Raw genomic sequence first — 21,294 nt, 5'->3', positions numbered from 1 at the left:
TCCATTAATTGTCAAGTCTGTCTCCACCCTCATTACCTTTAATTTATTTTATACAGGGTGTCCCAAAAGTCTTCCTATAGTTTAAAACTTAAGGCTTTTGAACATACATGAAAATATGTTGTCTCCATCTATGGTATGTTAGCTCCTTTTAGGGAAGTTTTATTTTTGTCTTTGAATTTCCAAGGCCTGGCAAACTTAAGGGACACAAGGCTTGCACTGAATAAAAATAACAATAACTAACATTTATATAGGGCTTGAGTATAACTAGGTGGCACAGTGGATAGAACCTTGAGCCTGGAGTTAGGATGACTCATCTTCCTGAGTTCAAATCTGGCCTGAGAGTTAATTAGCTATGTGACCTTGGGCAAGTCATTTAACTCTGCCTCAATTTTCTCATCTATAAAATGAGCTGGAGAAGAAAATGTCAAACCATTCCTGTTCCGTAATAAGAAAATTCTAAATGGGGTCGCAACGACTCAACGATATGTGCCCAGGCTTTGCAAAATCATCTCTAAAGTTTATTAACTGGGTAAACCAGGGCACCTTAGGACAATAAGGGAAGACAGAAACCAGGATTCCCTCAGATTCAATGGCACAGAATACAAGAGCATATCAGGACCCAGTTGGGTGGGTGGGATGCTCGCTGAACACCCTTCCCCACCCCCTTTAAATTTGGTGTTTTAAAGAAACTGCAGCGGAGGGCCCGCCCCTAGTGACGTTTAGAAGTCACTTGGAACTCCTGATTGGCTGTTCCTTCCATCAGTCAGGACTGACGGCAAGTCCACCTCCCTCCTTCCAGACCCCGCCGGCCTGACGCCTCCACGCGCGCAGGGGATCCATTCGAGACCCCTCCACGGTGGACGCCTAAGCCCGTGGGACCCATCAGGACAGCCGCGCCTCTTCTCACGGACGCCCAAGACTACGAGGTACACTGACACTGACCGCCGTCCCTGCCTGGCGCCGTCCCATCCCGCCGCTGGACTCCTCCGCGGTCAAACTGGGAATCGTGGCGTGCTGTGTGCTCCCCAAATCCCGTATCTTAGCATCGCGAGAATGGGGCGGGCGAACTCGTGACTTCCGGGCTCCATGGTCTCCTGGGAGACCCTTTCTTGTTTATCCCCCTTTTAGCCACGTGTTTCCGAGCTCGTGGGGCCTCTGGAGTGGGTAGAAAGTGGTTCTTTCGCCTCTAGAGCGGGGCATCATGGCTCCTTGGCAGGATCTCATCCAGAGAGTCCTAAACAATAGGCAAAGGGTTCACCTTTTTAAAAAATAGAAGAGGTCTGACCCACGCCTTCTTCCTACTCACTAAACTCCCATAGTTCCCCATTGCTTCCAGGATCATGTGTAAAACTCTCTGTTTGGAATTCATAACTTGGTCGCTTCCTACTATTTCCAATGTTCTTACACTTTATTTCCCTCCACACACCCTCTGCCCCAGCTACACCGGCCTGCCCCTTAATCTTGGCAGAAGATTGTCTTTGTCTCCTGCAATACTCTCTTCTCGTTTCCATTTTTTAATTTCCCTGTCATCAAGATTCATTTCTCAACTGCTAGGGCTTTTCTCTCTTGAGATCACCTCCAATTTCATTGTATATATCTTGTATTTACAGTTATTTGCATGTTGTTTCCTCCACTAGAATGTACATTCTCTCAGATCAAAGATCTCGGTTTTTTTGCCTTTATTTGCTTCAGCCCTTAACACAGCGCTTGGCACATTGTAGTCCTTGAGCAATGCTGTTAAAACGCTGCCTGATGGATTTGAAAGCTGTTTGAAGCTTTATACTACATCTTGGATATTTCCTGGAGTCACAATCAGAATTTAGATTTGATTCCTGAGGCAGTTTGAAGGTATTGGGTGCTATTGATTGAATAGGGGAGTGACATAATCTGACCTGTGCTTCAACAAAATCACTTTGAAGTGGGAGACCATATTAAGCTACTGTCGTAGGCAGGTGATAAAGGCTGAAGGCTTGAAATAGGGTGATGGTTGTGTGAGTAGAGTTGTCTGATGAGAGATGTGGAAGTAGAAATAGCAAGATTTGGCAACAAATTGAATATGTGGATGAGGGAGAGTGAGGAATACAGTATAGAAATAGAAAAGCATAGACATAGTCAGTAAACATTTATTAAGTATCTATTGTATGCCAGACTATTTTTTTTAAACCTTATCCCCTGTCTTAGAATGGATACCAAGTATCAGTTCCAAGGCAGAAGAGTGGTAAGGGCTAGGCAATTGGGGTTAAGTGACTTGCCCAGGGTCAACAGCTAGGAAGTGTCTGAGGTCATATTTGAACGTGGACCTTCTTTCTCTAGGCCTGACACCCTATATGGTGAGCCACCAAGTTGCCCCAATGTGCCACACTATTAAGTAAGTCCTGGCATAATAAAGGCAAAAGACAGGCCCTGTCTTTAAGGAGTTTTCATTCAAATAGGAGTGGACTATACACATGGGAGAATGATGGGGATGGGGGTGACAGAGGTCACTGTAGCCTGCAAAGTTTCAGGGATGGTAAATGGGAAATTAAGAGACTAGATTGACATACTCCTTAGGACCAAATAGACTTGATTTGATCATGATTCCAAAACTGGAGAATGAAGGCAGCAAACAGTTGGTGAGAGACAAAATGGTTAAGGAGTAGGGAGTAAAATAAAGCATGGATAGTTATTGCCTGAAATCATGGGGCATGTGTGGTAGTTGCCTTTCAAAACATCAAGACAGGAGTTTCAGATGAAAGAGTTATAACCTTCAAGGCCACTGGGTAGTTGGTGAGCACCTCTGGGAGGCAGAGTGGACTAATTAATATCACTCTGATCCTTGGACATTCCCCTGACACAAACCATCTGTGTGTCATATAACTTCTTGGCCACAAGAGAGTTTGGATGGAAACTTGGAAGGATTTGTCCCAATATATCTCCATTATTGGAGAAATAACTCAAGGGCATGCACTGCAGACAATGGGATAATAGTAAACACATATAGAAGTTAGGTTCCCAGATTACTTAGAACAGATGTCTGCTCAAAGTGAGTGTTTAATAAATGTTGATTGCTTTCATATCTTGGCATTTCTGATGGATGAAGTAACATGCAATTAGTCCAGCAAGTATTTTTTGAGCATTATATTCTGATACACAGCGTGATGGGTACAAGAGAAGTGTGGCATCTTATCCTTGTCTTTGGTGGACTTATCAGGTGAAAAACAGTTCAAATCAGTAAACATTTATTACATGACTACTATGTGCCAGGTCCTGATCTGGATACTGAATGTACAAAGACAGGGAGAAGACAGCTCCTCTCCATAGAGAGCTTATCTTCTACTGGGTGGGTGTTACAATCATACTAACCTGGAGTGGGAATCAATGAAGACTTCTAGAGGGCTTGGCCTCTGAGTCCAATCTTGAAAGAAAATGAGCCTCTGAGAAGAAGAAATGGGGACTAATGAACTCTAGGCTTGTCTTAATACTCAGTGCTGGGAGATGGATTATTGAGTTTGGAAAATAAGTCCCTCAACAAACATATATTAAGTGTCTATTATGTGCCAAGTATTTTTCTAGGTTCTGGGGATACAATAAAATCCTTACTCTTCAGATTGTATGAAATATAGAATTTGTTCTAAAAATGTAGTATAAAACAAGACTGTAAAGATAGGTGGGAGCCAAACTGTGGAGGCCCTAAAGGGTCAGACTAAGGAGTTTGTATTTTCTTCTTCTTTTTTTTTAACTCTTAACTTCTGTCTTAAATCAATACTAATATCAATTTCAAGGCATATATATTAAGGACTAGGCAACTGGGGTTGTGACTTGCCCAGGATCACACAATTAGGAAGTGTCTGAGATCAGACTTGAATCCAGAACTACCCATCTCTAGGCCTAATATAGTTATGTTAGTTGATAATGTAACTTGGATTTTAGACTTTTATTATTTGATATAAAGTTTTTCTCCTGTCATTTGCTTCCTTTCTTATCCTAGTTTCATTAACTTTGTTCACAATAAAACTTTTGTATTTCACATGACTGAAATTATCTATTTAATCTTTTGTAACTGTCCCTTTTTTTGGTTATGAATTTACCCCTAGCCAAGACTGTGAAAAATATATAATCTGGTTTGCTTCTAATTTTTATATAACTAATAATATTTTAATTAATAATAATTAAATAAATATATACTTTATATATTTTTAATATTTGGGGCATATATGCAACTTAGATTTAAAATGTATATATAGCAATATATAGAAGGAGCATTTTCTGAAGACTGTACTCTACACAGGCTAGGTTAGTTTTTCTTAAAAGGTATTGAAAAAGTCCTCAAGATTTAATTGATTCAAGGGTTTAAAGCTTTGGAATGATGACGGTCTCCTCTGCTAGGGACAGAGATTAAATACCAAAGAAACCAGGCCATCACAAGTCACTTACTCCTTTCTCAGGCTTTGGACCAACATGGCCAAAGCTAAGTCCAACTGAATTAATGTTACATCTTTGCCGAATCTGCTTTTCCTTAAATGCCCAATAAACTGCCCTTTATTAACTGTCCCATTTTCTAAGTGTCTCATTTTATTCCATTCTCAAATTTGGGCTTCCCAGAATGGCCTGAATCCAGTCTGGCCTATTGTAAGATGGAAGCAAGGGTAGGTAACAGAAGATGAATAAAAGAGCATAGCATGGTTCTATATATATAGAGTTAGGAATGGTAACACTCAGAATGAGCTGAGGTTTGTAAGGGACCCTACAGATGATTAAAAACAAGTTCTGTTTAGAGAAAAAGGTCAAAGAAGGGAATAATATTTATTTGGTGTGAATGGGGTGATAATGACTGACAAAAGAGAGAGAGAGACCTGAGCTACTCAATTCTTATCTTAAGTTTTCTCTGCAAAGAAGACTGACCTTTACACTGGAAAAGAAAGAAAAAGTGACTAATAAACAATTGATAGCCCATATAAAAACATAAATAAGGTGATAGTAAGAGAGTACCTAACTACCTCATGAATTGCTCTGATAGACCATACTCTTTGGGTACTAAAAGAATATAATTGCTAAATAACTTTCAGTGATATTTGAAAGATCATAGAAAAAAAGAGAGAGAAACCATGGGACTAGAGAAAGCCAAATGTCCTGAATTTAAAAAAAAAAAGAAGAGAAGAGAGTTCAAACTACTTGTCATTGAAAACTGGAAAAATTCTTATCATTATTAAAGAGATAGTTAGAGAAATTTCAAAAGGGAAGTGATGATTAAAAAGAGCCAACAATGGTTTCATTGTGAAAAGGTCATGTCCTTTCCTTTTTTGTCAGGATTAATTCATTGGTAGGTTATGATAATATGAATATAGTTTACTTAGACTTTAGCAAAGCTTTCAATAAAATACTTAATGCCACTTCAGGAGAGGAAATGGATGCAGAAGAAGTTGGATGGCAGAACTCAAAATATGGTTATTAATGGTTTGATATTGATAGGGCAGGAGGCCTTTAGTGGAACAATCCTGGGCTGCATAACATATTTATCTTCCCTTTGGATAAGGACACACATGAATGCTCATCTAATTTGTGGATGACACAGTATTGGGAGGGATAGTTAATACCCTGAGTGACAAAATCAGGAGTCAAAAGGATTTTGATAGGCTAGAGTGTGGGGCTGAATCTAATCAAATAAAACTCAACAAAATAAAAAAAAATCAATAGAAATAATGTAAAGTCTTATACTTGGGTTAAAAAAAATTAATGTCACAAGTGAAACATCTAAAGAAATATGTATGACTAGGACTGTTTGACAAAGATCTGGAGCTTTTAGTGGATTGCAAGCCCAGTAGGAGGTAGCTTTGTGATGTGTTAGCTAAAAAACGGAAGGAGATATTGAATTACATTGAGAAACAACTTCCAGGAAAAGGGAAGTGATGGTCCCACTGTCCTGTGCCTACCTCAGACCTCATGTGTAATATTGTGTTCAGGTTTGGGCACCACAGATTAGAAAGATCATTAATAAACTGGAGAGTACCCAGTACAGGGCAGTGAGCATATGGAAGGGCCTTGAGCCCATGTTATATGGATTGGTTGAAGGAAATGGAGGTGTTCAAGCAGGACAAGAAAAGACAGAGTGGATGTCATAACTGTACTGGAGTGTTATTGAAGAACTGTCCTGTGGAGGAAGGATAAGACTTCTGTTTGGTACTAGGCAGCAAAGCAGGAGTTGTGGATGGAAGCTTCAGAGGTAAATTTTTACCTTATCTGGGAAAACTTCCTAACAATTTGTTAAAAAATGGAATGGACTGCCCCAAGAGATGGTGGGTTCCCATTTCTTGGAGGCCTGCAAGCAGGTGCATTCTGACCACTGTCTATCTTATAGTAGAGGCTCTTTTCACAATGAGGATTAGACAAGATAGTTAGTGGGGTCCCTTGGAGTCCCTTCCAACTCTTGCATTTTGTGATTCTCTGAATAGGAAACTAAGGTTCAGGATGATTTCCAACTAGCCTATGGACCTTCACTTTCAGTTGGGTCTCACCACATCTGAGGTTCTATCACTCAAAGAACCACCCCACCCCACCCCCAACCAGGCAAAGAACATGCTCAGAAGATGTTTTTGAATCCATAGCTGAAGAATTTCCATCCCTAGTGTTCTTTGTGTTTGATGCAGACCCTTTGCCCCTGGGACACCCACTGCTCAGGGAAGACCAGCAGAGGGCCAGAGGGAAGGCCCTTCAGGGAAGAGAGGTCCTCCCAGAGCCACCATGAAGGTGTCTCACCTGCCCCTCTGGTTTTTCTGTCTCCCCTATCAGAAAAATCAACACCTCAGGTGCTGATTGAGGGTCAGTTTTGGAAGAGCAGCCTGGGAGCTGTGGGTCCTCTTGGCATTTTATCAGAGGAGAGGGAGGAGGATGTCTTGCTACTTGTACAGTTCAATTATCCTGCCTCTTTGATAGCAGTGACAATATGTGCCCCTTGTGTGGGAGGTATTGGGGACCTGACCCATTACATGTGCCTGGGGAGAATTAACTCATCATTGCAATGCCATGAGCATCCCAGTTCTGCCTTCTTCCCCTGTATTGGAGTACAGTGTAGCTGATAATAGGTGCTTGTTGGGTTGTATAGTTTCTGCATCCTCTCCCTCCATGCCATCTTCTCAGAAGGTGGCTCATCCCCCTCCTCTTATTCCCTTTGTCCTTTACATCTCTGGGTCTTCACCAAGAAGGGGAATGAGCTTTCTCCAGCTGAGGTTGGAGTCTTGAAAGGCCTTGTTCCTGGGGCTTTTGTCTCACTCCCTTGTGCAAGGAGGCTTTTCCCAGCCTGCTTATGGTCAGGGGAGCAATTATAGGTGTAGGTTCCTTGGGATTGCTGTAGGGTCTTGCCACCTTGCCATCCCTCCCCTGAGGCATGGGGCCTCAGAGATGGGACCTTCCTACTCTGAGAAGAGTCTTAAATTCCCCCCCTCTGAATTCACTCTGGGGAAGGACCATTGCCATGATTTTCCATTGAGTTGGGAGAAGTTCTCTCAAAACAATCAGGCCAGATGGCCAGGAGCCACTATAGTGAAGCAGAGGGTTACTTTGGAGTCAAGTCTAGTGGGGCTGAATTCTTCTTTCTGCTGACCAGTCTCACCTCTTTTTTTGTCTTCCCAGTGGCTCCCTTTTCCTGTTCCAGGCCCGTTCCCAGACACACACTGAACCCAAAGATCAGGGACTGTGGACTTGAAGTGGAGGCCATGGTGTGCCTCATATTGCCAACCCTGAGGAACCCCCCCCAGTTAGGGCTCAGGGTTGCTGACCCATCTACCTGTAGTTCCGACTGTAGTCAACCAATCAATCAATCAGTAAACATTTACAAAGCACCTACTCTGTGCCAGGCACTGTGCTTATCTTTGGGAATACAAAAAAGAGGCAAAAGACCCTCTTTAGTCTCAAGGAGTCTATAATCTAATGAAACAGGCTGACTCAATCTGTTCTGGTGTTCTAGTCTCTTACTGAGCTGAAAGCATCAAATTCATCAGATCTGCCAAATTAGAGCAGAGTGCCCTGTCCACTGACCCCAGAAGAGCTCACAGAAATTATTTACCACACCTTATCTCAGCCTTTAGCTTGGTGCAATTTTGTAATATATGGGAGCAGTGGTGCTACTTGCTCCATGATACTTGGCATGAAATGGCAACATTAATTCTTCTGTGATGATACCCAAGCATAGTTTGGAACCTGGAGAGGCAGTTTGATACAATGAACAGAGTCATGTTGTCCTAATACTTTGCATTTAGAGTATAGCAAGAAAATATCTGAGGCTAGATTCCAACCGAGGTCCTCCTGACTCTATCCATTGTGCCACCTAGCTGCCCTTCCTAATTTTTCAATAATTAAAACTAATACCTGTTATACAGATATGAGGCTTCCCTTTCACATTCCCAGTTCCCATCACAGTCCTATAATCCACCTCTGATGGCCAGGCAAATGGAAGAATACCACTGGTAGGGCACCCAACCCATCCTTTTGCTTTCCCCCTTGCCAGAGCTGCTTAATGGCTAATGAGGTTTGAATGAGATGGGTGCCAACTCTACCAGACCTTGGGGGCCATCAGTTCTTACTCCCTGACCTGCTACCTCCTACTGAAGTTTTCTAGGCCTTACTATGGCCTCTTTTCCTTATATACTTCCCTGGTACTATCATCTTAACCAGTTAAGTAACCTGAGAACCTCTGGGCCTTGCCCTCCAGTCCTCCACCTATACCTTTAGACCTTTCAAGCCTTTTTTTCTGCTTTGCAGACTTTGTCTTTCCCACTTGGAGTGGGATTTCCTTGAAAGCAGGGATTCTTTAGTCTTATCAGTTTTTCTCAGCATTTAGCACTTTGCTTGTGACCTAGTAACATTTTTTTTTTCTGGCTAATCCTTACCTTCTGTCTTAGAATCAATTCTGTATATTGGTTTTAACAAGAGCAGTAAGGGCTAAGCAATGGGGGTTAAGTGACTTGCCCAGGGTCATACAGCTAGGAAGCGTCTGAGGCCTTATTTGAACCTAGGACTTTCCATCTCTAGGTCTGGCTCTTAGTCCACTGAGCCACCCAGCTAGCCTCTCATAAGTTTTTAATTGAGCCTTTTACCTTTATTCTTTTAGAAATAGGTAACACTGTTTAAGAAAGGTTGATGTCTTCCATTATATAGAAAGTAGGTAAGAGTATATGTAGTCCCTGGGTTCTATGAAAGGCCAGGGAGGGTGGCCCATAATCTTGCTAATCATTCTTGCAGCCTTACTCTCCTAGGCCACTTAAGAATTTGCTGGACCACACTTGTTACTAGCAATTTGTAGGAGATGGCTTTCACAGAAGCATTAAGGAAAGAATACTAGCCTTTGGGTTTGAATCCCAATTCTGTTACTACTTGTGTGACCTTAAGCAAATGATTTCTCTCTGCCTCTTTCTTCAGCTACTAAACAGAAGGTTGGGCAGAGTGGCCTCAAAGGTCTCTGACTCATTGACTTGGACCAAGCTCCCTTTCCGCAGAACAACTGACAGTTTGGTTTATTTCTGGATGGTTCGGGTACCATATCTTAAGCTCCAAGGATATATTCACATTTCCATCTTTCTTGTGGAAATCAAATAAGATGACATATGTTTAGCACTTTGTAAAATTTTGTACAATTCTTTAAATGCTGCTCTTTTCATTAAGACATGCTTAAGATGATTCCCATAAAACTAGCAAACACTGGGTGATTTGAAATAGAGGAGATCTTCATTCTAAATTCCCAAAATAGAGAAATAACTTTTCTAAATAAAACAAGGTCTTGGATTGTATGATTTTAAATAAGGTAAAAGCACGCTATGTATTGCCATATGTTGAAACAGAAAGACTGATCTTAACGGAGATGTTGAATTGACTTAAACCAACATTTAATAGTAATTTCTGAACTACTTCTCCGGTAGATCTTATTGTTAAAAACAAAATAAATAAAATTTAAAAACTCTTTTCTTTCTTATAGCATATACTCTATTTTAATTTATCTAAAATGGTTTTAAAGAAGAAAAAAGATATTCAGGTTGCTGCATTGAATGTTGGTCACCAGGAACTTGAAACATTGAGATGTGAGTGTTTTATTTTTTTGCTTTTTTAAATGTTTAATGCTTTTTTTTTTTTTTAAACCCTTGCCTTCCATCTTAGAATGAATACTGTGTAATGGTTCCAAGGCAGAAGAGTGGTAAGGCCTAGGTAATTTAGGGTAAGTGACTTCGCCAGGATCATATAGTTAGGAAGCAAGGAATCCCAATTTGAACCCAGGGCCTCCCTTCTCTAGGCCTGGCCCTCAATCCATTGAGCCACCTAGCAGACGTCTTAATGGTTATTTAATGTCCTTTTCTTTTGGTTTGTAAGCTGGCCATTTTTTAATATGTCTGGGTAGTCTTTAGGGAGTGTTTCAAAATTGGGTAAAAATGAAATATGGTATAATAGACCATTGGATTTGAAATGAGATCTGGATGAGCCCATATACTTTGGGTTAGTTACTTTATTCCTCTAAGACTCAGTTTCACAAACTGTAAAATGTAGTTAATGATATTAGTGCTACTGAATTCTAGAGCAGTTTGGGAAAAAGCAAAATAAACTTCTAAGTGCTATATAAATGTGAATTATTATTGTGTTGAGTTGTATTTCCTATCTTTTTCTCTATACGTTATTGCCAGTCAGATTGTTGCCCTAAAATGCCATATGCAGATTAATAAAACCTACATTTTTAGTTAATAAATATTCAGTTCTTTAAAATGTAGGAACACAATTTACATGTTGTTGGAAATCACAGGAAAAATCTTTTGTGTATAATTTAGCATTTGCAGATGCTGAAGGGGAGAATCTCGCTGCTTTGTTGTTACGCTGTGTACAACTTACTGATGGACTAGTCCAAATCCATTGTATCAAGCAGGTAAGGCTGAACTGGCATTCAGGGTTGCACCTCTTAGAATATCATGTTGTATGGTTTTATTTTTCGTAAAGAATTAACTTTGGTTCAGAATCCTTCTTCATCTTTGTGTGCTACTTAGTATCAACCCATATTGCAGTCACTGGGACTTTTCTAAACCCCAAAAGAGCTTCAATTGTCATTTCCTAATGTCGTGATAAATCTGCAGTAGAAAGAGATCAAGACATAAAAAGTCCAAATATAATCTATTGGCATGGCTAGCAGTTACTAATAATAGATACCTCTGAGACACAGAGTAGCTTTTTATGCAATTGAAAAGACAGTAAGTTATATAGGATACCAACACTGCCAATGGTAACAGGTTATTTAGGGTATCATAATAGTCCAGGGATGAAAACCGAACAAAAGCTATATTTGGTCTCTACATACTCTTTCTAGAAGGGATCTTCCTGAACTGATGGTAGTGGTAGGGATTACAGAGTTTGTTAATCATCATCCTCTGGAACATCCTTTGAAAGTCCCCAACTTGACACTCCCTGTACCAGTGGAAACCAGTGCTAGTGAGAAAACATGACCAGGTTGAATCATCCTTCAGCCATCTTCTTTATCTCTCTTAAGTGGCATGGTTGCTATTGAATTCCATTCAGAGTCACTTAACAAGAATCATGAGGCCTACACAAAATAACTCTGAATTAATTAATTAATTAGTCAATGCCTGGAGAACTTGGTTAAAATGGTTAGTGCCATGATTAATAAAACTCTTAACTATTATTCAATCAATAATCAATAACCAGTCATCAATTTCACATTAAATGATGAGTGATGGGTACCATATTTAGGATTGAGTTGAAGATGGACACATAAGTGAGGATGATTAGACTATTTTTCAGGTCTTCAGAAAGTATGAAAAATTATTATTTTTTTTATGGGGAAAAATCCAGTTTGGATGAACATTCCTTGGAATGTCGTTTTTAAAAAATTACATTTTATGTTTTCTAAGAATTTAAGGTTAGTATCATCAGAATCCCAAAGTGAGCTTTTACCATTTGAATTTAAAGGATGGATGTGTTTTTGATGTTTCTGTTTTAAGTGAAATGTTGGTATCTTATCAGTGCCACGAAACCTAATTTTTCTAAGGGAAAGATTTGATGTTTTCTAAGACCCTGACTCTAAACTCTATAATCCCATGATCCTATATTTTACTAGTACATAGGTATTTCTCTCATCATTCTTATTGAAAGGGAAAGTATTTTACAACAATAATTTTCCATTATTTTAGAGTGGTTGGGAAATTCTTATCTTGATAAATTAGATTATTTCCCACCCAAATTATATATTTTTGATTTTTCACGTGATCTTGATTTTTTTTTTCTCTCTCTCTCACAGATTGTACCTTTGCTGGAGAAGATAGATAGGAATCAGGCATGTGATCCCATGTTTCAGAGTTGCTTAGATATTTTAGGACGTATCTATTTTTCTGTGGACTCAAAGAATCCTTTGAAGAAAGTGTTGACAAGGTAAGAAAAAGGAGACTAACAGCAATAGCCTACTTGAAAAAGAACAGTTATTCTGATATTTAAGATTATTTATTAGCTAGATAAAATGGAACTAAATTAATTTTAAAAAATTCTCTTTATATTTCAACTGCTGGGGTTTATATTATTTTGCTTTCTGAACTCTAACTATAGACACCGCATGTTCACAACTTTTTGTTCATATAATTGGAATTGATTTGATACCTTTATAGTTGCAGTTCCTCCTAGATGAGGAGAAAAAGGGTCTTACTTTTGACATTCAACTTGTCTGCTTTGGGGACTTTTCAAACATCTGACCAGATGTTTGTAAGGCAACATTGTCTGAGGAGAGAACATTTCCTGCATTGATCTCTCTGGGGTCCTGGCTAGGAAGCCTCCAATGGTCAGTAGAAATGCCAACAACATCAGTGATTCTCTGCCAGGTGAAGTTTTAGCACCATCAGATGTGTTTGCTTTCTGAGCCCAGACTTTGCACATTTTGATATTTCTTATGGAAACTTCTCTTGGAGTAAACTATGTTCCAGATTGAGCAGAAGTTCAGCTGGAGACTGAAAGCATGAGGTCTGCTATTTGTACCTTGGCTGTAGGTCCCAATTTATTTATCTGCTCTCACCTTTCATGCCCCAAAGAATGATGTCCCTTGGCATATATCTGTGTTGGAGTGCACTTTCTGACCAAGAAAGGGACAACCAACCTCACTCCATTTTTCATTTGCTTCCCCTTTGCCCCTAAGTGTGGCTTGATTTTAATCATCTGGATTAAAATGATGATTTCTTAACTCCACATAGATATGGTAATAGGAAGAGTCTTGGTTAAGTGACTCTATGAGGTCTGGGTCCTTGGAAAAATGATAATGTAGGTAAAGTTTCTTTTGTAACTTCCCAATTATCTTTCTGGGTCCTTTCCTTTCTTCCTTCAGTGTCTTCTCCTGGGACCTAATGTTACTTAGCTCCCTATTATAAAGAGAAATTTTTTAGACTTCCTAGAAATTACATGTCTTGTAAAAATATTTTCTCATTGAAAATAAATCTAAAGAATGGCTCTATAAAGTAGAATTTTAGATATCAGTAATACTTGGGTAGGGACAACTTTTGGGGGCAGAGGCCTTTGCCCTGATTCTCAAATCATATTTGGGATTTGTCCTAGGTTCCACTATATGAATAAATCCATGTAGATTATGCCTATAGAATTTTCCATTTCTGTATAATTTTCCTCCAAACCATAAACATTTTTTTGGACCTACTATATGCCAGTTACTGTGCTAGGCCCTGGGGATACAAAGTCAAAATGGAAACAATTTCTGCTCTCAAGGAGTTTATATTCTGCAAATAAGAAATAGATAAATAGATATTATGTTTAAAATATAGATGTAAAATGAATATAATGTAGTTTGAGGAGGGATGGCATTGGTATCTGGGGAGAGGTGACCAGGAAAAGTGAACAGAAAGTTGGGCTTGAAGTTTTTGTTTTATAAGATTATTCACTTACAAAAATGAATAATATGGAAATATATTTTGTGTGATAATACATGTATAACCCATATTGAATTGCTTGTCAGATTCAGGAAGGGGGAGAGAAAAAGAGGGAGACAATATGGATCATATAACTTTGAAAAACTTATGAGGAAATTTGTTATTAAAATAGAAAAGGTAAACAAGAAAAAATGTTTAAAAAATGAGGAAACTAGGGGGGGAAAAAGAAAGTTGGGCTTGAGTCAAGTCTTGAAGTAAACCAGGGATTCTAGAAAATATAATATAGATGAAGAGGGAGATCATTTCATGCAGAGGACCTGTGAGTGCTAATGACAGATAGAGTGTTGCATATGAAGAACAGCAAAGCTAATATGGTGGGAGGAGACTGGCATGTAATAAGCCTGTAAGGTAGGAAAAAGCCAGGTTTTAATGAGCTTTAAATGCCAAATAGTGGAGTTTATATTTCATCCTAGAAAAAATGGGGATCCAGTGGAGTTTGTTGAGTTGGAGGGATAACAAAATCAACCTTGTTAAATAAATTCATCTGGTCCTTGATTCCTAGATTGTTCCTTTTTTTTTTTTTTTTCACTCTTAGTTCACTAAATGGCCTCCCTGAACCATTTTTTGCTGATGCTGTACATAGCTTCACCTGTTGTCTTCAAGAAGAACTGAAAACAACTAACCTATATTCTTATAGGAGAGTAACTGACAATCTTGCCTCCTGCATGGAGAATTTTAATCTGGGTAAGAGAGCATTCGGAATTTTTATATTCCACTCCTGTCTGGCTATAATTCTCAATTTGTGTTTTAAAATCTACAGTGGAAATTTAAAACGAGGCTAATGTTGGTGGTTGTTGTTGCTTTTCTTATAGGTAGGACAAGCGTTATAAACCTGTTTAAAGATGGTAAGTGCCAGTTTATAAGTTTTCATGTTGAGTAGTAGACATGCTTATAAAAGTAAATTCTGTTGCCACTGGCTGCATGCTTCCATTGAATTAGGAAGATGAAGGGAAATAAGTACCCTTGGGGGCCCCCTTGCTGCTCCTTCCTAGAAAACTACATGCCTTGGAACAAAAACCAAGATGTACACATATAGGCAGAATGGAATAAAACATTTTCTTATACACTAAAATTAGTACTTTAGTCAATAGGTTTTAGTCTGTGGTTTGTTTTCCAGCTTTTTAATTATATCATGGGGAAAGAGGGGCATGCTATTCTGAATTATATATTTTTTTGTTTCAGTTCTTCAGTTTCTACAGAAAGTTCTAGTTGAAATACCAGAAGAAAATAGGTAAATATATATTCTCTGTGTTTATGTCTCTGTGTGTAGGAGAGAGAGAGAGACAGACAGAGAGGCAGATTATGGCAGAGAGAGAGACAGACAGAGAGAGAGAGGCAGATTATGGCAGAGATGACCATATTTTTTCAAGATAACCTAATATGATTACACAGACTAAATTTTTATAATTATTTATCCCAATAGCATTCATTAAGGCCCTATTATATAGCAGGCAGTGTACTAGAATTTGGGATATAAAAGCAGCAATGAAACAGCCCTTGACTTCAAGGAACCAACATTCTACTGAGAAGACCCACACCACTAACACAATAGCTGCTAGTGGTCAGTCTCTCATTGGTAGTGGCAGATAGATGGATGGGCCCTCTTGGCTCGCCTTTTATTTCACATTTGTTAACTAAAGAGATAAAACAGTCTTTGCTGAAATTTTCAGAGAGGTAGCCTTCAGGGAAAACATTTTGGTGCATGTTGGACATCCTAGCTCTCTGGGTAGATATAATAATAGTAATAATAATAAGCATTTATGTAGTGCTTATTATATCCTAGGCCGAGTGTGCTAAGTGCTTTACAATTATTATCTCATTTGATCTGGATATGATTATTCTTAGAGGGAATGGAAATAAATGTACCACTTGGTGGTTTATAATAGAGTTTACTCTTTACTGATGAAAATGTAACACAAAATATCTCTTTATGAGAAAAAAATTATGTAGATAATCTGGAAGAAATTCTGGAAGGTTCATATTTGATAAAGCCCATAGTCTGGCAGAAGTGATGACTTTTCTGGTATGATAGAAGGTTCTCTTTAGCCTATATTAGCATCTAGAAGCTGACTTTTCATGGAGGATCAAGGCCATCCTAAGTTATGACAGTCAGGGTATTTGTCCTGTTGTCTTTTGCAGGGGAAAGTAGTTGGAGCTGCTAAAAAGATAGATAGCTGGAAGGAAATGAAAAAGTAGAGATTGCGTCACATTGGTGATAGAAAATAAAGATTTCACAAGCTAATATGCATGGACATATATATGCACATATATACACACATGTGTATATTTATTCTGTTGGAACTGGCTGCCTGGCTAAGCAGCCTTCTTTACCTCTCCCTTTCCTCATCCTTTGTTCTGAATATTGTACTTTCATGATATAATCTCCCTTTCCTTTTGCCTTTGAGACCTCTCTTAATGTCAGTCAATCAGCCATTCAGTAAACATTTATTAAGCACCTGCTGTGTGCCAAGCACTGTGCTAAGTACAAAGGATACAAATAGGCCAGTCCCCTCCATGAAGGAGCTTATAATCTAAATAATATTTAATTTTAAATAGATTTTAACTGAATGATAATAGAAGGGCAATGCCATTCACAGAGTATGGTTTATCTTTGGACTCACATCCTTATGATGATATTGGTTGGCACATGGATAGTTTGATAAGAGTTTGTGAAACAGTAAGTCTTTGACTTGTAGAGTAAGTAGAAAATAAACAAATTAGTGCATGGCTAAGGATAACGTGAAAATTTTTTAATTAGAAGAAATTATATTCTTATAACCTTTTGGTAAGAAGCCATGAATATCTTCTTTAATCTTTTGAATGGGTGAGTGTTTTTCTTCAGAAGAAGAAACAGTGAAACCTCTATTTAAATTTTCTTTCATGAAGTTGTCTTTTTCCATTTTTAGAAAGTTTACTGGAAATCATATTGCACAAACAGAGTTGATGCATGACTTGCTGATAGCCATCAGAGTTTCTGTGATGCTAGTACAGAAAGTACAAGAAATCATTCAGGGAGGTCTTTGGAAGAGCCCTAGTTCTCCAGTTTGGCAAAGTATGTGTGGCCTACTGAGCATTTTCTCCAAGTTCCTAAGAAATGGTAAGTTCAGCAACATTTAGAGGACCTTTATAATCATGTGCTAACCAGGCGCCCTTTAATACTTTGTTGAAATAGGTTGTTATACGTTTTTTTAAGAGGGAAATTAGGTATCCCATGGTTCTTTGGTATATTTGCTATTTTTTTTCAAATGTAACGGTTTAGTGGGTGTTATTTATAGGCATTGTGACATATTGGATAGAGGATTGGCCTTGGAGTCAGGAAGAATTAGGTTTGAGGCTTCCTCTGACCTATTCTGGCTATGTGATCCTGGACAAGTCCTTCACTTCTCAATGTTCTAAGAGGGATTAAACTCATGATCCCCAGGCACCAGAAGCAGCACCACACTTCAGAGTTTAGCATAAACCTGTTTAAAATATAATTGGGAAATGTTTAACAAAACAAAAATACAGAACAATATAGATAATATTAATTTGAGTTTTTCTAAGTCACTATGTGGCCAGCAGGACACTACTCTTCTAGATGACTTCCTGGGGCTATGAATAGTAGAAAAGGTGCTGCTGCATCATAGAGGCATATTTCTGATCTGGAAGTTCCTCTTTTTTAGGACTGGCAGGGCTTTAACATTTGCAGAATGTCTATTATCTCACTGTAGCATAGGACAAAACTGATGGTTTGTTAGGGAATTGTTAAAGATGACTTTTATATTTTTTAATAAGTACTTTGTACTTTTCTGTCAAATAGATGACCTCTTGCAGAATATTCAGAGTACTTCTGGGCTAGCCATTATTCTTCTCATTAAGACTATGTGTGATTCAACTGAAATGATAGCTGATTTGGTGAGTTAGTTTTTCTTTAAAATTATACTAATTAAATAGTAACTATATTTTGATTATTTTGTAAATATGTAATTTATTTAAAGTTTCTCTTCACTAAACCAAATTTCTTTTGGTGTTAAGTTCACATTTACATATGTGGAAATTAAGATTTCTTCTCATAATGGTAATTTATCCATGCCTATTTGCTAAATATTGAAGACCAATACAAATAACCCAGACTTTTTAATAGCATGTTTAAGGCAATGTATATGTCCCTGTCATTTCAAAATAAGAACTTTTATATGTCTCCGAAATATTTTATTGACAACCTCCATATACAACATTTCCTTCCAAAAGAAGACATTTGAATTCAAGATGATTTGACTGCTTCAGTCATATTCATAGGAAACATTTAATTTTGGACCTTAGTTTTCTATATGCATGAGCCCACTAATATAGGTATCTTATTTTCTGGTTATAGACATCTCTTTTATGCTGAATTTTTTTGTTGGCAATATGTTGTCGACTACTCATATTCCCAGTGTTCCTCTGTATTTCCCTTTGAATGATCTCTAACTATAATTTTTCATAGATGGAATATTGATATTTAAAAGATGGCCCTATGTTTTAGGGAGATATTTGGGCTCATTAAAAGTACTGTATAGTTTCCCAAAGGTAATTTGGTCCACTCTTTTGTTCAAATAGAGGCCCAGTTAAAATCCTTCCATAGTGTCTTTATAAAACATGTAAATTGATGGTGCATGATGGATTTTATATCTAATTACATAACATAGCCTAGACAAGAGAAGAGAATACAAAGTCCCACTCTGATTTTTGTTTATAATTAAAAAGAAAGTTTTTCATTTGACAGAGTAAAACATTGCTTTAAAGACTTTCCTCTAATTAGGTATCTTCTATAAGGATATTAAAGTCATTACATTCTGTGAACTAAAAAGAAAAGTTTATTTAAAAACTCTCTAACTGGGGGCAGCTGGGTAGCTCAGTGGATTGAGAGTCAGGCCCAGAGATGGGAGGTCTTGGGTTCAAATTTGACCTCAGACACTTCCTAGCTATGTGACAAGGGCCAGTTACTTAACTTCCATTGCCTACCCCTTACCACTCTTCTGCATTGGAACCAATACATAGTATTGATTCCAAGGTGGAAGGTAAGGGTTTAAAAAAAAATTAAAGACTCTCTAACTATTGATATCAAAAGAGCAAAAAAAAAAAAAAACCCAAACAAACCCAAAACCAAACCAGTACATATATGGTGTGCAAAGTATTTTATTATGACCACAGTGGATGTGCAGAACAAAGTCCAGAGGCATGAAGGGTTGCCCTTATAGATGATATGGACTCCAGATGCTTGTTTGCAGGTGATGTGCTGATTACCTTAAGCCCTGAGATATTGCAGAGCTTCTAAAATAGAACCTATAATCACCTGAAAGAGCTTACAATATTTTCTATATGATATTTTAAATTAGAGGTGGTATGGGATAGGCAATAGAATACTAGATTTGGAATCAGAAAGGCTTAAGTTCAAGCTGTATTCTGATATTCTTAGCAATGTGACCCTGAGGAAGTTACTTAATACCTCTGAGCTTCAATCATATAAGATTTATCTACAAGTCACAGATGGATTGTGAACTAAATTGTTGGGAGAAGCTCCCTCATTAGGAATCCCCTCATAGGGATTATCTTACTGATATTTCTAATTATTCCCATGGTACTGTTGGGATTCTGTTGTTTTTGTTTTTTTTTTAATTTTGCTTAGAAAGCATTCATTTAGAAATTATGCAAATTCATATTAGAAGATATTTAAATTAACATTTAATAGATTTCAGTATGTAATCAATTTCAGCACATATAATAAACAAATTCTTCTTTTCATGTGTATTGTATATTTGCAGACAAAATGAAGTGGAGAACTAAGCAATCATCTTTAATCTTTTACTGCAGGTTTAAATCAAACAATCAAATGATAAAACATTTGTTAAATGCCTCCCACTTTTTCTCCTGGTGAGGCCGGATTTGTTTTTTTTTTTTTTTTTTTGGCCTGCATTATGTGAATAGGTATCCTGCCTCTTTATTTGACTTTGCCTGTGTGTCAATTATTATTTTTTAAGGGTCATTTTTCATTCATCCCTCACAAGTTGAGGGAAATTTCAAAAGTTAGCTTCTTTCTTACATTGTTTCTATGAAGCATTTGTTGTATGCCCACCTGCAGATGGTGCTGTGCTGACATATATTTGTAAACTAATATGGTCCCTGCCCTCTAGGAGCATTACTGCATAACCTTTTTTTTTTTTTAAAATGAACTCTTATTTTCCATCTTAGAATCAATACTATGTATTGGTTCCAAGGCAGAAGATTAGTAAGAGCTAGGCAAAGTATTAAAGATTTACCCAGGGTCATACAGCTAGAAAGTATCTGAGGCCATATTTGAAACCAGGACCTCCCATCTCTAGGCTTGGCTCTCAATTCACTGAGTCACCTACCTGCCCCCAGAGCATAGCATTTTAAAAAAGGAAAACCCTTTTCCTTATTCATTATTGCAACTACTTCTAATATATGTTCTCTTATTTTCTTTATTGGTTGTTTTGAGGCAGAAATTTTAGGGGAAATGTAACTTGAACTTATTATTTTGGTGACATTTTTTGGAAATAATCTTTTAGTGATTTATGTTAATTTAATTTAATTTTTTTCCAGGTGAACCACTTGATTCTTCATTCAGTGGGGAATTCCAGAGTACCTGACTGGTTTATAAGCAGCTGTGGGAGCCTTTGTAAGGAAGACATCCCTGGGCCAGCCCTCCTCTTCCTTTGTCAAGGCGCATTGGCCATGTTAAACTGGAAGAATGGGGATATGGGCCAAAGTGGAGAGAAACTCCTTTTGGATATTGCTGGTGTTTTGTTCAGGCTGAGTTTACAGTGAGTTCAGTTTCTGCTCTGTACCATCTTTGCTTATAAGAATGGCTTTGGCCATGCTTGAAAGTATTTAGAAAATGAAAGTTGAATGAACTGATTTAGTAATATTTTTAGGTGTCTGTGTAAAGATTGCCATAGTGTGAAATTAAGACAAATGGGAACATTCAATGTTCCCACCATTAATGCAAGTAGCAACCCATCCAAGACTCTTGGATGACTTTGGTTCATGTCTTCTTATAAATTGCCACAGAGTGTCAAGTTCCCAAGATCCTTTTTCACCTCCTAATGTGAGATATTATGCTGTTTTTGTTAATGTGCGTATCCTTTTTTGATTATATGCTTCTTTGATAACACCTTTAATCAATTTCTTCTTTTTTTTTTAAATCCTTATTTTCTTGGAATTAATACTAAATATGGGTTCCAAGGTAGAAGAATGGTAAAGGGCAGACAATGGGAGTTTTAACAGGGTAACACAACTAGGAATTGCCTGAGGGTCTGACTCTCTATCCACTGAGCAACCATGTATAAGCAAAGTTATACATGGCACACTTATT

The 21,294-nt window shown here is 37.9% G+C and overlaps 1 protein-coding gene across 1 annotated transcript in view; it reads left to right on the top strand.

The window, feature by feature from the left end:
- Positions 1 to 540: 540 nt before the first annotated feature.
- THADA (THADA armadillo repeat containing) overlaps positions 541 to 21,294 on the top strand; it is a 424,131-nt gene continuing 403,377 nt past the window's right edge. The window contains exons 1-10 of the mRNA XM_044659462.1: positions 541 to 926; positions 9,944 to 10,046; positions 10,782 to 10,876; positions 12,260 to 12,390; positions 14,476 to 14,624; positions 14,753 to 14,785; positions 15,123 to 15,171; positions 16,847 to 17,037; positions 17,740 to 17,834; positions 20,523 to 20,743. Coding sequence (XP_044515397.1) covers positions 9,971 to 10,046; positions 10,782 to 10,876; positions 12,260 to 12,390; positions 14,476 to 14,624; positions 14,753 to 14,785; positions 15,123 to 15,171; positions 16,847 to 17,037; positions 17,740 to 17,834; positions 20,523 to 20,743 — 1,040 coding nt within the window. The 5' untranslated portion in view covers positions 541 to 926; positions 9,944 to 9,970. The remainder of the gene's footprint in view (positions 927 to 9,943; positions 10,047 to 10,781; positions 10,877 to 12,259; positions 12,391 to 14,475; positions 14,625 to 14,752; positions 14,786 to 15,122; positions 15,172 to 16,846; positions 17,038 to 17,739; positions 17,835 to 20,522; positions 20,744 to 21,294) is intronic.

The sequence above is a fragment of the Gracilinanus agilis genome, chromosome 2, assembly GCF_016433145.1.
Source record: "Gracilinanus agilis isolate LMUSP501 chromosome 2, AgileGrace, whole genome shotgun sequence".
NCBI classification, from domain to species: Eukaryota; Metazoa; Chordata; class Mammalia; order Didelphimorphia; family Didelphidae; genus Gracilinanus; species Gracilinanus agilis.
Note: the sequence above shows the minus strand (reverse complement) of the source record. Positions and strands in the feature narration are given on the sequence as shown.